This window comes from Cryptomeria japonica, chromosome 4 (genome assembly GCF_030272615.1).
Source record: "Cryptomeria japonica chromosome 4, Sugi_1.0, whole genome shotgun sequence".
NCBI classification, from domain to species: domain Eukaryota; kingdom Viridiplantae; phylum Streptophyta; class Pinopsida; order Cupressales; family Cupressaceae; genus Cryptomeria; species Cryptomeria japonica.
In genome coordinates, this window is record NC_081408.1 from 486,149,406 (window position 1) to 486,166,223 (window position 16,818).

The 16,818-nt window shown below is 33.9% G+C and overlaps 1 protein-coding gene across 1 annotated transcript; it reads left to right on the forward strand.

The window, feature by feature from the left end:
- Nucleotides 1-9,379: 9,379 nt before the first annotated feature.
- Nucleotides 9,380-12,538, forward strand: LOC131060402 (WAT1-related protein At1g44800). The gene is made up of 7 exons (XM_057993631.2): nucleotides 9,380-9,763; nucleotides 10,364-10,426; nucleotides 10,516-10,632; nucleotides 10,757-11,003; nucleotides 11,211-11,369; nucleotides 11,499-11,650; nucleotides 11,978-12,538. The coding sequence occupies exons 1-7, from the start codon at nucleotides 9,564-9,566 to the stop codon at nucleotides 12,186-12,188; spliced, it is 1,149 nt and encodes a 382-aa protein (XP_057849614.2). The 5' UTR covers nucleotides 9,380-9,563; the 3' UTR covers nucleotides 12,189-12,538.
- The last annotated feature ends 4,280 nt before the right edge of the window (nucleotides 12,539-16,818 follow it).

The following is a 16,818-nucleotide window of genomic DNA, read 5'->3' on the forward strand; positions in this document are numbered from 1 at the left end:
TCCTATCTGCAGTTCATGATTTTTCTATACCACAAGTTGGAATGAAGATTGGGTTGTCCAATGAGTTAGAACAGTGCATCTGGCAAAATGTAGTATTTTGGTTGGAATTTCATTTCGGTTAAATATTTTGTGTTGTGGAGCTAAGGGAATCCTGATAGATGCATCTAGTACCTTATTCCAGAATATTAGCCCTTGGTGATGATTGTCGTGTGAGTTAGAAGATCCACTATACAGGTTTTTGGGTTGAACAGTGTGGTATGGTCGTCTTGGATAGTTGATTGTTGTGCGGAATTGATGGAGTAATTTTGGTGATTGTTTTTGTGATCGAGGATGTTGAGCCGACATCTAGGAAGTGTGTGGATAATTATTTTTGGTCCGCATATGCATTAGAGTTTGTATTGAGCCGACTATGTATGCACGTTTCATTATTTGTATAGTGTTCTTTTAGTCGACATGTAGAAGACCTAATTTCATGTTGTGGATAATAAGAACGTAGGATATGATCATTTTGAATATTGATGTGTTTGTGAAAAGTGTTTTTGATTGAGTTTGCACAGTTTCACGTGCGCAAGTGACGGATTTGTGCTCTAGAATATCACATAATAGTGGAATAGAGCAGTGTAGCAGAGCAGTGTGAGATTAAGAGTTTTGTGCTTAACCGGAACTGTACCTTGGCATTTGAAGATGTTGTTTTTCAGTTCAGACATTCCAATTATCTTTTGTAAAATATATTGTAAGACAGTGAGTCTTCCTAGGGTTGTAGCCCTTGATATTTTGAGCAATGAGATCTAGGTAGTGTGCCTGAATGCATGTGCATTCCCAATGTAATATTTTTATACTTCTGTAGAGTATATTTATATTGTCGGTCTCATCCCCACTATGGTTTTTCCATTGACTGGGTTTTCCACGTATAAAATATTGGTGTTATGGTGTTGTTGTTGATTACTTTGTGTTTCTGTATGTTTCTTTTGTTCATTTGCATTAAGTGGTTTAAAAACAAGTTAATAAAGTTAAAAATTGCAGAACACTGATTTAGCCCCCCTTGAGTGCTCCTTGATTCCAACAATTTATGCAATTAATTAATACATTTTAAAAGAAACAAATCTATTACATACATTAAGATTTCATATTTTTTCCATTCGTTTGGTAAAGAAAATGTTTGTATGCTCTTACTTTTGTTTTTGTTTTAATATAAACTAATAAGACCCTTGTTTCCAACTTATTTTCATATGTCCCCTTCTCACATTCTTTCTCCAAAAAAAGTTATTCTCATCTACAAAAAATACATTCTTAATCTTATATCTTTTTCTTGTCCTAAACCCCATTCATCAACCCCTTAGCCCACTTTGTCCATATGTAACATATTTTTTACGTTCCTTTTAACAAACAACAACCTAGTCATTTTTAAAGCATTTTTATTTTCCATCCAACCTCAAACCTTCATTTTGATACCCTAAACCTTACTACCCTTTAAACCTAGATATATCACCCTATACTTCATTTACCATATCATATGGATTCTCTATTTTATTCCTCTATCTTCTCTTCTCATGGTTGCAGTTCTTCACCTCATTCTTTATCTTTTTATTTGAATTTTAAAGTTTACTATTATATTTATTTGATAATGGCGATGTTTACAATAATACTTAATTTAAATACTATCTTAGGAATGACAAATTTTCTATGAAAAAATGATAATGTGCATGCTTTATCTTCTACTTTATCTTCTCATAGTTCTCTCACACCTTCTCTAGAACATGATGATTACTTGACTAAAGTGAATGGAAATTTGTAGCCATAATAAATTATTTTTACATGACCTCAAGATAGAGAAATAAACAACCAAGTATTCAAAATAAAAAAATGAAATATAATAGATGTAAAAACTATTAATATAACATCTTATACACCCTAGGAAAACCCCCATTAGAAAAAAATATAGCCTCCAAAAGCACCCACACACACAATATATTATCTCAAGGAAAAAATATTACAATGCACTTGTAGAGTCTCCATGCAATGATTCTAAAATATCAATATACCTAATTGCATCCCATGTAAAGAAGAAATGAAGAAACACATCCAAATCCATGATTCCCTTCCTCATATATGCAACCTACAAGAGATTATCATGCAAACTTAGCCATCAAGACAAATTTTATGTCATCCAACCTCAATAACTACTCATGCTATTACTTTTATAAATATCACAAAAACCACCAAGTGGTATTACATAAACCATGTTCCTGTTGGTATTTTGGTTATGTTGATATGGTTTTGTCATTGATGTCAACACCTATTAACACTTATCAACCCTGCCACTTTGAAGAATCGACAATGTTCACCGGCAAACAAGTGACTTATGCACAGTCACCAGTATCTGGTACACCGGCAGGATATAATGTTCACCGACACTTGGAATGATATGGAAAACACCTGGTTATGTTGAAGACATCGTTTGGACAATTTGTCTTGGATATTTGTTCATTGGTATATTCGTGTTTGCATATTTGCTCTTACTGACAAATAGGTCCAGGACAAGCACCGACAGGCTTATCTATTCTAGATCAACGTGACATGCTTTGGAGATGATTTATTATTGTTATAAATGCATCAAGCCGACATGTTGAATCGGTTATTGATTTACTTGTAAAATGTTTTATTTTAATATCTATTAGAGCCGACCTACTAAAATTGGTCTTAGGTTATGGTATAAATGTAAGATCTTATTTGTAAGATCAAGTGTGGAATGTGAAGGAAGAAATAATTTGGTATATGCGAAAATAAGCAAAGATTTACACGCAGATATCATTTGAAGGTTGAAGGCGGATTTTGTGAAGACAATCAGTACTACATCGGTACTGAATCCAGCATAGAAAGATTCTATTTTGAGCAGTACATCTTCATTGGATTTAACCATCCAATTGTAGTCAGTGTGACTCCTATTTGTGTTTGAGCAGTGAGCTCTAGGCGCTTGGCCTTTCTGCATGTGCAGAACCCATTTGTATACACATACTATCTGCAGTAGTATCATCTGATTGTGGGTAAGGTTTCCCACCGTGGTTTTTCCCCTTACAGGGTTTCCACGTACAAACATTGGTGTTATGTGTTGTGGATGTTATTGTCTTTCTATTTCATGCATTAATCTTTACTGATACTGCAATTAACTGATAAACTGTCTACCGACATAAAGTCTGATTGATTGGTATTAAGCATTAAGGTTGGTTAAGTTGTTTTGGTTTGAATTTATCTGACAACTGATTCAATGCCCCCCCCCCCCCCCCCCTCTCTGTTTTCTTCGGGACCTAACAGTTCCTCTAAACCATGAGCTAACAAAACCATGACCCCCAAATTAACTTTTGATACTAAGTTTTCCTAATATTAATTATTTTTCTAACATGGAATTAATGTATATCCCAATGTCACATACAACATACAAAGTTCCTCCAAGAATGTCTAACATGTGATGTACATGCATCCCTAGATTTCTTATATGTACCATAGTTAAATATGAATTCTATATTGTAAGCATTATGCAAGGTGTATGATACATCTTTTTCAAAATTTTCCCACTTTTTATATACATTACACAAGGGGTCAAAAGTAAATTCAAATGTGAAGGGAAAAATCCCTATGGCCAACATGTACCATCAAAATTTTAAAACACTCAATGTGATCCATCAAGATAATTACACTAAGAAACAAGGTGAGAACCATCTCAAACATGAATACTCTCATCCTTTGTAATTCCAATCCAAAAAAATAAGATCTAATCTAAAGAAACACAACACTAATTATCATATAAAAGCATAAGTCCTACATCAACTAAATATCCAAACATAAATACCAAATCCAATGGTAACAAATGGGCTTAAGTTGTGACCAATAATTAATCACAATAGCTAGAATAGAAATCATAACTAGTGCTAACATATTCAACTAATAATGCCTCAATATTAATGTACACTAATCATAATAGGCAGACCTTATGCCAACAACATATCTAAATCGATCCACAATCACATGTCCCTATTTATACACTCTCCTACATAAATAAGTCATGAAGACTCTCAACACCATAGTATAATGAGAACATACAACAAATGTTACATATACTACCTAGAACTTCCACTACATGGGTGATGCCAAATATGAAAATAATCAAGATATCTAAATATTAGAAAATGTCATCAATGCCATCTAATACCAAGGAAAATCCATAATAATATGCAAACCTACAAACTAAATTGCTACAACACAATCCTCACTATTAGTATCCATATCTATCCCTAGTTCTCCATATCATAGAAGATAAAGATTAAAGAGTCTCCATGCTATTACCCAAAAGTAAATAATGAATTATAAGAGAAGAAACAACTACAAACATAGTGATCATAATGGATCCATGCAAATCAACTCCAGTGTCACGTGAACCCAAACATCCAAGAAGACACACTAAGAGAGAACCTACAAATAAAAACATATAGCACGACCTTCTACAAATACAAGTCTTTAAGTGCTAAAGTTCTAACAAGTAAGATATTCTTCATAAAACCCCAAATAGAAAAGCTTCTTCAACATCCAACCATTCAACCTCAAGGTAAAACATGTAATATATATCAAAAGATTAACTAGGATTTAAGGATATCAAACCAAAGAGAGATCAAACTAAAAGGTCCATTCACAAAACTAAGGGAATATGCCTTATTTAACCATCTTCTACACTCCTCAAATAAGACTTCTAGAACTAGAATCCATTTCTCAAGACTCATTCCCATGATAATACAAAGGAAAAATAAACCATTCCAAGCAGTCCTCTAATAAGCCCTCCAAAACTAACATCCATAGCTCAAGACTTGAATTCCCATGATAAAATGAAGCATGAAATAAAATGCATCTAAAAGAAAAGTGGGATATAACTATAAGATTTTTAATTGCCAGGAGAGTTGGGAACATGATTAATCCTCTAGGATACATACAACCACACCCTCTCAAAGAAAAATCTCAATATTTCCATGTTGAACTCACGTCCAACCTAGGTGTAGGATTCTCAATATTCCTATTGAAACTTGATGAAAGAGTAACTATCGCAACACATGATCTCCAAGAGAAAAATATCTCTCCAAAAATAAGAGATCTCTAGCCTCACTTAAATTGGAGATAAAAAATTCATCATCTTATGCCAACCAAACTCCAATACAACACTGTAATAACCGAAATCTCACAATCAACATGCTCACACAACTCATTAATAGAACGATAACAAATCACAACCAACCTCAACAACTACTCATGTTTTATTTTATAGAAACAAGCTTTCACAAAACCACTAGATGATATTACATAAGCTACTCATTCAAACCATGAGCTTACACAACCATGACCCACACATTAATTTTTAGCACACTGTTTTCCCCATGTGATACCCACATTAAATATTTACCTCAATGTCACATACAACATACAAAGTGTCTCCAAGAATTTCTAACCCATGTGATGCATGCATCCATAGATTCTCTAGATGTACAACACAAATAACTATTAAATATATATCATAATCATTATGCAAGGTGTGCAAGACACTTTTCCCAATATAAATGGTGAACATGCATATGATTTTTTCCTATTTTCTCATATTTTCCTCTAATACTAGTGCACCCTCTATAATATGTGATAATGATTCTCCTAGTTTACCTTCTTTTGATTCCTATATTTCATATCGTTATAAAAAAACAGTTACAAGAATTGTCAAGACTAGCCTAAACTTAGTGAGTGACCCTTGACGAGTCTAGGAGACTTGACTACTGAGTACTCACTAGACTCGTTGAGTCTAGAAAAGTCTAGCAAGGTAGACTTGCCATTTTAGTTACCATTTAGAAAAATAACTTACAAAATTTCAATTCTTGTTTGGTTTATGACATGCTCATCTAGGATTTATGGAAAAATATGAAAATTATGTGCGCCATGAAGGTCTTCATTGGTTTTGAAGGTCTTCATTTGGGCTTTACATCAATTGCTCTATCCCTTGACCCCACCCTATATTATGACAAGGAACATGCACCCTCAAACCCTGAGAGGGGCGCTTCCCCCAAACCCTCGCAAGGGACAGTGCCTCTTGACCCAATTGGGAGTGTTGCCTGCAAACCTTTGTGAGGGGAATTGCCCCTTGACCTTGCTGGAATGTTGCCACCAAAATCCCATCAAACTATAAGTCTAGAAGCAAGTAATAGGCCAATGATGAACCATGATCATAAAATCTGCAAACTACATATCTCATATTGGAAATCTCTACATTTTCATGCTCAAAGCTACAATCAAGAATTATCCCATTTCATACATTGGCAACTTGTTTAGTATATAAGGAATGCCATAGGAAAAGTTGGCATGCTACAACCATTGTGCTACTAAATACAAGTTATAGCATAGTTGGCAAGAAATGTCATTTTCATAATGCAAAAAAATATCAATCATTCCTTGCACATACAACTCATAGAACAATCCCACCTATTAGAATCGTAACTAATGTCAAACTAGAACATAACCATTTATCTTTTTACTTAACCATTCCTCTTTGTTAATGAGATTGACAACAAAACATGTAGTCTTTAAGGCTCCAACAAAACTTTAATAATTAATCCCTCACTTGAATATACACACCAATTATTGAGACACAAGAAAATAAAATGGCTACATCATCATCTAGGACCTATCTTAAATGCTAGTGTATAAGTTGCCATGATGGTGGGATGAGTAATATAGGCTCCTTAGAGACAAAATTATATGTTTGATTTTGATATTTTTTTTGATGCCATGGATTTAATATTTTATGAGCTTTGTATGTTTTTGACAATATTTATATATCTAAAATGTGTTATTTCCTTTAGCTAAAATTTGTGTTTATACTTATGCAATCAATGTATACTTGTATATGTGATCAAAGTAGCTTCTATTTGATGAGGTTATTGTGTCTTTGGGGTTTATTTGTTAAAGGATGCATGAAACAAGTTTCAAATCATTAAAAAATCTTTGAATTTCTTGGGTTTTTCAATTTGCTCTCAAGCCACTGCCAAGTCTACGCCGAGTCCAAATTTGAGTAAAAAATCAACTTCCTGAGTCTAAGGCGAACTCGAGTCTTGTGACTATGGCTAAAAATAAATAAGATATTTCAAGAAATAGTATATTAGATGCGTGAACTCTTTAATATAGATTGACATCCTTCTCCTTCTACTTATTATGTTTATAATTCTTTGATTTCACCCACCTTTTCGAATGATGAAGAGCTTATGTTACTTGTACAATCTTTCCTTGCTTCTATGCCTAGTTTCATTATAATGAAAACAATCTTTCTTCCTTCCCTAGTATTTTAAAAGAAAATGCACTTAAATGTTTTAATTCCTCCATTGGGATTTTGACTTCCTTCTATCATTTAATGAATTTTTTATTGCCCACTTTTGATTATATGAATCTCTTTCTCTTGTGACAAAGCTTAACCATTTTTCTTTTTCTTCATGCAACCACCATGCCATTAAAAAAATGGTTAAAGGTTCTCATCAAGCATTGATCAAAATCTCTAAACCACTATTTTCTTCCCTTCTTTCTCATATTCAACTACATATTGCCCAACATTTTTTTTTGTACTCCTAAAATCTCACTTGTAAAATTACTATATGTGTAGTGACCATACCTCCTTCTTGATTGATTCCAATAATAAATATAATATGTGGTCTCCCCTCTTCTCTGACTTCTCTTTGCCTCTTCTCTTTCTTTCATGATCTCACCATATACTTCTCCCACATCAATTACCATGAAGTTAGCTATACACATCAAACTTGAAATAACAAGAAATCCTTATCGACTTTAACTCCTCTTTGTTCTCTACCATTGACCTCCTCTCTTGCCCTTCACACCTCTAAAATCCCAAAGTATATGATTTTGTTGAACAATTAAAAACTATAATAGACAAGATCTTCCTCCAAGACTTCATTCAAACTTCTCCTACATAGTTTGATGTCCTTTCTAAATCCTTACAAGACATCTCTTCTCCTTCTATTACACTATCTATTAAAGTTTCTTCTCTAATGAGCTCTCCTCCTCCGAATGAGAATATTGCTACCTTCTCTTCCACAAAACTTCCTCTCACTTTTGTAATCTGACAGAACCTTTCACTTTACATATTATTGACTACCATATTTAATAGAAACAAAATGTGCCCTAGTAAATAATATTCCTAGCCTCAATATTTGTAGAGATTAGAACCACAATTATATAAGACACTAGCACACCAAAAGTGATGTGACCTTTTACAATGGTGTTTTGTTGACACATAAATTGAAGACAAAAAAGTAGAAGTCATGTAGATCCTAAAATCAAATTTAGGTATTCTATCCAACATATTTCATAATCAAACTAAAACATGAAATAACCTCAACCATAAAAACGATCATACTTTTTGTAACTCTAATCTCTTTTCTCCAAACAACCTTCCCTTATTTAATTTAAAATATGGAAACTTTTTAAATGCTTTAGAATATTGTTAAATTTGAGAATCAAGAACACTAATGATAAAACGATAAATAGAAAACACTTATCTGCTTTATCTTTATAGATAGAGACATATCTCTAAAAAAACAAAAAAAAAAAGATAATAAAGTAATTAACTGCCTTTTTCAATTGTTAGGAATGGCTATCTCAAAACATTATAAAAAAGATAATAAAGTAATTAGCTGCCTTTTTCAATTGTTGGAAATGGCTAACTTTTTCCCACTCTATTGGCCAAGAGCTGTTCAGCCATCATTATTCCAGCTTATTTTAAAAAAAAATAAAATGAATTTTTATATTTTGTGGTTTGTGTATATTGTAATAGAACAATTGATAGCTATAATTCTAGGGAGGAGGTTCTTAATTCAAATTATTGTATTCATCAGTGTTTCTGATCCAGTCTTTAGCATATAATCTTTTGGGTAAAACTGTATGAGTTTATTTTATTGATGTATTATAGAATGTGATTCAAAACATTGTAAGAGTTTATTTTATTGATGTATTACAGAATGTGATTCAAAACATCCATGAAATAAACTGATACAGTTTTACCCAAAAGCAAGATTATATGCTGTGAAAAGCTATTTCAATTTAATTAAATTATTGTTTACTTTGAGCTCAATTCTCAAACATGTAATTCTTCTAAGTCAATTCTTCAAAAGTTCAGACAAAATCTATCTAACTCAATTGACAACAGAGACGTGATACATAAGTAAGTGGCCTGCACAAATATTTACCAGAACTAGCAAATTTAACCAGAGGAGGTAAATGCCAACTTGTCTTAAGCGACAAGATTCCTTCACATATTCTAAAAATGCATTAAAAACACATTTTGGAGCTTAAAATAATGGTCTTCCACAATTCATGGTTATCCCTGTTTTAGAAGGGCCATCCATGGAGGATATGATGCATTCCATATTATCTACCAAATAACGATTGCCCATCTTTATAACCTCGCATTCATTACAGATATACTGAAGCACCTAGAACTGCAGAAATCTTAAGGTTTAGCACAGTTTTAAGACATGGGTGCTGCTAACATAGTTGAATTAGTGAACAGATACAAACCCCACCTTGCCATGATTGCAATACAGTTTGATTATGCTGGAATGTACATCATAACAAGTGCAGCTCTATCCAATGGGATGAACCAGTTTGTCTTTGTAGTTTACAGGCATTTGATTGCCACACTGGTGATAAGTCCCTTTGCATATTTTCTCGAGAGGTATGGTCCATTACAAGGTGATTTGAACAGTCATAATAAGTTAGGGGCATAGCTGCATGTATATGGATCAGAAATGCTAGTTGTTTTATATATGCAACATCCCAAGTTTTGCAAAGAGTGTCTCTGTAATTTTACTTTTTATAGCTAAGTTCTAATACCCATTTGCCATGACAATTGCCCACCATGAAGCTTGAAGCCCTTAGGTCTAAGAAACATGGGTACTGTACATAGGAGCCATACAATCCATGCGAATATTTATTTATTATTTTTGGATTTGATTGTATTTGAGAATTTTGACATTAATGTTTTGAATTCAGTTTTTTCAAAGTTTTTCATCTTGATGATGGGTTTTGGAGTGTGATTTGAAATGATGATGTCAAAAATCTCAAACACAATCAAACCCAGAAGTAATAAATGAATATTTGCATAGATTAATTTTCATGTCTGATATGATGATGAAGAGGTCTTATTAGATTTATGGGTGATGAAGAGGATAAAGGTAGGTGTTTGGTTTTCTTATTAGATTTATGGGATTAATCAATTTGAGTAAAGAAAATAGTTTAATTTTTCTTCTCTTTTGTAACTATTCCGTTGATGCAGGGAAAAGAGGCCTCCAATGACTTTACCTGTTTTCTGCAGAATTTTTCTCCTTGCTCTATGTGGGTAAGCATGACCGTTTCATGCATTTTGATGAAGTTCCAGGTTCCCTACAAATTTATTTAGGCCTAATGGATTCGGCTTTGCTTTTGCAGGATTACCATCAATCAGAATGTTTACTTTGCAGGGCTGCATTACACTTCTCCCACATTTACATCAGCCATGAACAACCTCGTTCCAGTGGTAACATTTCTGATGGCTATTACTTTCAGGTAAATAATTCATGCTTAATAAAGCTTTTGGGTCCTAAGGAATTCATGTTTACTTCAATCATAGATTTGTATGATGACCCAATTCCTGCCTAACTGTTTGTTTTCCTCACTCATCTTTCTCCAGACTAGAGTCTCTCAACATTACTTCAATGGGAGGGCAAGCAAAAATTACTGGAACTTTAATCAGCTTCTGTGGTGCAACCATCATGACACTGTACAAAGGGCCTCCTGTGTCCAGTCTGTTTTCTTCAACCCATCTTGGGTGGAATAGCTTATTTCAAATCCCATATCTTGTATCAGAGAATATGAAAGTTGGCCCTCTGCTTCTTCTAGGGAGCTGTGTTCTTTGGTCCTCATGGATTATCATGCAGGTACCGATTCTAAACTTTATCCATAGCTATTCTCATATATACTTAATATGCACATTTTTTTTGGAATCTGGCCTTAAACTCAAATCTTGTCATCTAAGACATTCAGTCTTCTTTTCATCTTCAATTCCCCTAAAATTGGTTGTCCCATTATACTTAGCTGTTAACTAAAATGGCATTTTTTCCAATGTTTTTTTGGCTGAGCTTCAGGCAGAGACTGCAAGGCTGTATCCAGCACAAATGTCACTCACAGCATTAATGTGTTTTCTGGCAACAATACAGTCCACCATTGCCACACTCATCTTTGAGCATGATCCTGCAGTTTGGAAAGTAGAATGGAATCTTGAACTCCTTAGTGTAACTTACACTGTAAGTCCATGAAGACAAAACTCCTGCTTTTCTTATAACAGTGCCATGTACAATTCAGTTAGTCATCTAGTAGATATATATGGTGTGCTCTTGATCAGAACAGCTGTCAAACAACTTTTGTTCTTGCAGGGGATTGTATGCTCAGGGATAACATTCTATTTATCCGCTTGGGTCATTCACAAGAAAGGCCCTGTCTTTATGTCAATGTTCAATCCTCTGGTGACTGTTATTGTTGCACTGCTTGGAGCCATAATTCTCCATGAAAGTCTTCATGTGGGAAGGTTTGTATGTTATAAATTTTCTTGGAGCACTATTAGGTTATAGCTTGATTGAATTGAAGATTTCCTGCCGTAGTAATAAACACACACAACTATCGAAATGATTATCTAGTCTTCAGGATGCATCATCAATGTGGATTGTTTGTAACCCGTTCACTATACCATCGCCTCAAACAATCCTTATTAGTGAAAAATCAAAATTTCAATTATGTAACATCTAGCCATAGATACTATGATACATACCATGATACATCCTGAAGGCTGAATAGCCATTTCTCAAAACTATCAAGCCATTTGACTGATGTTTGTTATGTGCATGCATGCTTGCAGTGTTGGTGGGGCAGTGCTCATTGTGGGTGGCTTGTACTGTCTGCTATGGGGCAAGGGACAGGACATGGACGAGAAAAAGGTGAAAGCTAAGGGAAAGGAAGCACTTGGGGCCACCCACACTGAAGAAGTTCAGTCTAAGATAAGTTCTAAATGTATTGACATTGAAGAGCCTTTGCTAGGTACAAGCAAAGGTTCTATTGATCAGACTTGAAAATCTTGTCTCATTGGTACCTACTATTTGGAGTATTCTGCCAAGAGAACGGATTAGATTTGGTGGAGGACAAGATTCTTTTGTGAGGTTAGAAGGAGGGATTGTCCTTCCTGTATTGTCATGGGGAAGATGCCATTGGCTTGCCAAGTAGCGTTCAGAATATGATGAAATGGTCATATGGTACAGGTCACAAGGCATTTATGGTATAAATAAAAAGCTTCAGATGTGCTGCAGTGTGTTTTGCTTTATTCCTCTTGCCGGCATCATTTCTTTAATTTCAAAGAGACGAGAATTTATTATATTTGTTTGACTGTTCCTATGGATTAAGAGTCCCAATCTCTTAGATTTCTGGATAAGAAGGCTCTGTTTTTTTTTAAGATAGCGCAGTTTAGAATCTTTCAGAATGAGGCAACTATCTCCAGACTTGTCCCATTCGTAATTTCCGTGAGTTTGTGGGAATTGGGGATGGCATAAAGTCTTCAAATTGACTCACGATTTGCACTCCACCACTCTTGTATTTTTTTAATTATATTTTAAATAGTTTCAATTATATTTCTAAATAACTTAGATTTATATCTCTAATAATAACTTTTAGATAGATGTAAGGTCAAGAGGAAACTTGCAAATGAGAGTCTATTTTTCCTTCTTTTAAGTGCTAAGGCTAGTCATCCCCGCCTTCATTCTACTAGAAGGTTTTAGTTGAAGATGGGATTCAAACCATCTTGAGTGCCTTTGTTGGTTCTTATTGTTCCCTTGGTCTTTTGAGGGTTTTGTATTTCTTTTAGTGTCTAGTTTCTTGTTCTATTGTTTTCTTGTCTCATGCCTTGTGAGATTTGTCTTATTTGCATGCGCGCGCACACACGCTATTGTATTCCACCTCTTGCTTCTTTTATTAAACACTTGTATATTATGTGGACAAGTGTTTTATAAATGAAGCTAGGAGTGGAGTATACGGCATTGAGTTTGTTAAAAAAAAAATCTTATCTTTTATTTTTAAATTTGACAATCATTTACCTCTAAAAGTATTTATATTTAATAACGAGTATAATATTTAATTAATAAAGATACCTTAAATATCTTTTGTTTTTTTGATAGATGTGTATAAGAAATACCATCTTGGATTTTTTGTATCTATAGTTTTAATAATTTGTTTACTTTATATCTTTGTACCTTAAATACATAGCCATAAATACTTGTTTGGTGAAACTGCCACCAAGTTAAAAATATTATGTTGCACTGATAAATTAGTTTAGAAGTAAAACAAAATAATATTGCATTTTTTTATTATCAATCTAATGATTTAAATTAATAAATCTCTTATTTAAAAAATAGTTAAACATACAAAGTAAAGAAAATATATTATTTTCATTTAATTTTATCAAAATTAGAAAATAGCTTTTAAAGTAATTGAAAAAGTTATGTATTTTAACAATCAAAATAAATAATAAAATAGTTTATTTTCATAAAATTTTGGCATTGTTCATACGACTATGTACTTAAAATATGGAATAAACAATTTAATTAAATTATAGATAAAATATATCTTTTAAATAAATCTATCTAAAAACACCAAACACAAAGGGATATATCTTCAAGCCTTTTAAATAGGTATATTTAAGATATCTATATTGATTTACTATTTTATTTACTAAATTGAATAATTATTTTTTATTTTTTTGTTAAAAGACATAGTGATTTATTAAAATTATTATTATTATGATAAACAAATGTCTTTATTACTAAGTAAAAGACAACATTATAGATATTCACAACCAAAGGTGAGTAAAAAACAGTCACACCCTTAAAAGCCCAAACATGGAATAACCTATAACAACAAAAGCAAACAAGTTGCAAAGCATCAAGAACAAGAGAAATAGTCAAAGGAGGGAGGACAAGGTCCCTTATCTTGCCTCATACTTTAGTAGGGTTTCTAGTGACATTGGGGGTTCTCATCTACCATTGTCATCTTCATGCCTTTCTTCTATGTTAGGCAGTAAGCCTAATAAGAAGGTTATATAGCAAGATTAAGGTAATATGTAATCATTGTCTTATGTTATGACTGGTAGCTTAGTGCCCCTTTAGATAGTTGTTTGTAGTGTCTAATAAAACCTTCTTTGTAGAAAGTGTTAAAATTTATGTTCATTTTGCTAGACCAATCTTATGTGTAGCCCTTTTGGGATATTCAAGGTTTCTTTGATTGTACTTGCAAAAAAAAAGAAGGTTTGTTTGATTGTGATGTTCTCTCCATGTTGCTTAAGCCAATAAAAAAATGTAGACACCAAAATAAAGCTACCACCTTCATACCAACATAATCCACTAGTACACATTATCAAATGACCACCTATTTATCATCTAGGATTCCTAATACCCATTAATTTAATTAATCAAGTCTTAGATATTTAATCAAACTATGATACCATTATCCATTAATTTAATAAAAATATTATCTATTTATTTATCCATTAATTATTTACCTTTTATTCATATTTTTCCATATTATTTTGTTAGTCCCAACCGGTGCTGAGAGGGGAGGGGTGAATCAACACTTTATCAATTTTTCACAATTAAAACTTTTAACTCAAATCCACACTTAATATTCATCAATATACTTAATTACTGCAGAAGAATATGCATGCATGAAAAGATATATTGTGACACCAAGATTTATCTCGTGGAAACCCAAATGGGAGAAAACCACGGTGTGAGTAGGAACTCACAAAATTTGTACTCTTCTGGAGTATGCCTGATGAAGAGCCATCCTTGTTAGGAGATTACAAAGACACTATTAGGTGCCACCTAGTTAAGCGATTTTGTCTAAGCCCTGTTAGTGCCTTTACCCTGTTAAAGGTGGCCTGATTAAAGGACTTAAGAACATCAATTAAGATGTCACCCGGTTAAGGGATTTTACAAAGGGACTTGTTAAAGTCTACCCGGTTAAGGGATTTAAGTTGTAATGGTTAGAAAGCAACAAAAGGATGATCTGCTGAATTAGCTACTGATAGCTTGATCAAATTACAAAGAGAATCACACTCTATCCACACCGGTTGTGTCTGCTCTGCACAACACCAGTTTTCTGCTTACACCTTCGACTCTGCACTCTGTCGGTCCTCTGACCTTTGAATTTGCACTTTGTCGGTCCTCTGTCCCTCGACTCTGCACTCTGTTGGTCCTCTGTCCCTCGAATCTGCACTCTACTGGTCTACCTCATACACTCTATTGGCATATGTGTAGAGTTTGATGACATGCTGGGATTGTATGTTGTCATTGATGTCAATATGTTGAAGTATGAACCGGTATATTGAAGTAAGCAAACTGGCAAGTGAACCGGTATATGCAAAAAGTGAACCGATATGTTGGAGTGTGAACCGGTATATGCAAAGTTTGTATCGAGGTTTCATTTGATATGACTACCGGTTGGTAGTCTCAGCTTCAGGGTTTTTGGTTGATGCATTCCAAGTCTGTGTGATTTGACCGACGACATCCTGTGATGAGTTAGCATTGAAATGAATATTAGATCGCGTTGCCACGTCAACCTTGTGCGCGTGAAGGATCTCCTTGAGGATCTTGCATGAAGAAGATTGATTCTATCTACCTCATAAATGTGCAAAATCTTAGTAAACGGTGGGGAGCGCGTGATGGGTTATCAGCTTCTAGAAGCGGTGAAGAACTAACGATGGAGAACATCTTGAGATTTGTTCAAGATTGCTTTACCCTATGTAATATGTTTAAACGACCAGGATTGGACCGACTTTATTGTTAACCTAGATGCTTAGGGTTTTAGGTTTTGGCCACTGACTTAATTATTGTCTATAAGGTCGATGATGATTTTTATTTGAAGTTGTTGGCAAATGAATGTATGTGAGGTGATTCTTGCCAGACCTAAGGAGTAAGTAGAGATCTACAGAATGTGGTTGCAGATGTAAAGAAACTGAAGAGGATCTGCCTTGGCATTAAGTGTTGTTATCAGATCAGTGTATTACCTGTTGACTTCTAACCATTTTAGCAGATGGAAAATCCCTTTACCGGGTAGCTTTAACAAGCTTTTTGTAAATCCTTTAACAGGGTGACTCAAAATCATTGAGTTTTTTAAAACCTCTTACAAGGTAACCTTTAACAGTGTTTTAACCTCTAACTAGGTATTTAGCCATCCCTTAACCGGGTGATCCCTAGCAGGATCGGTTCCTAGCAGAACCTATTGTAAAGTCTTTAACCGGACTAGGCTCCTAACAGAGTGGACTTCAGAAGAGTTCAAGAACAGCTTGTGGGTATTCATCCCCATCGTGGTTTTTCCCAATTGGGTTTCCATGTGAAAAATCAATGTGCTATGTGTGATTCTTTTTCATGTGATGTTTTAGTGTTTTCTGTTAAGCGGTAATGCAAGCTGATCCAATGGTCATTGTATTTTTGATGTATTACTTGCTTAAGAATATGGGTGAAGTTGAGATGAGATAATAGGTTTTGAGAAGATCTAGATGTTACCAGTTTATGTCTTTTACAGTCATACTGTGTTTTACTGGTAGTGCCTTGATTTAGATTGGTGATATTGTTTACCAGTTTGTGCAATCTTTGCAGTTTAAATTGTTGAAGAAGTTTTTGTCCATACTAATTCACCCCCCCTCTCAGTATCTGT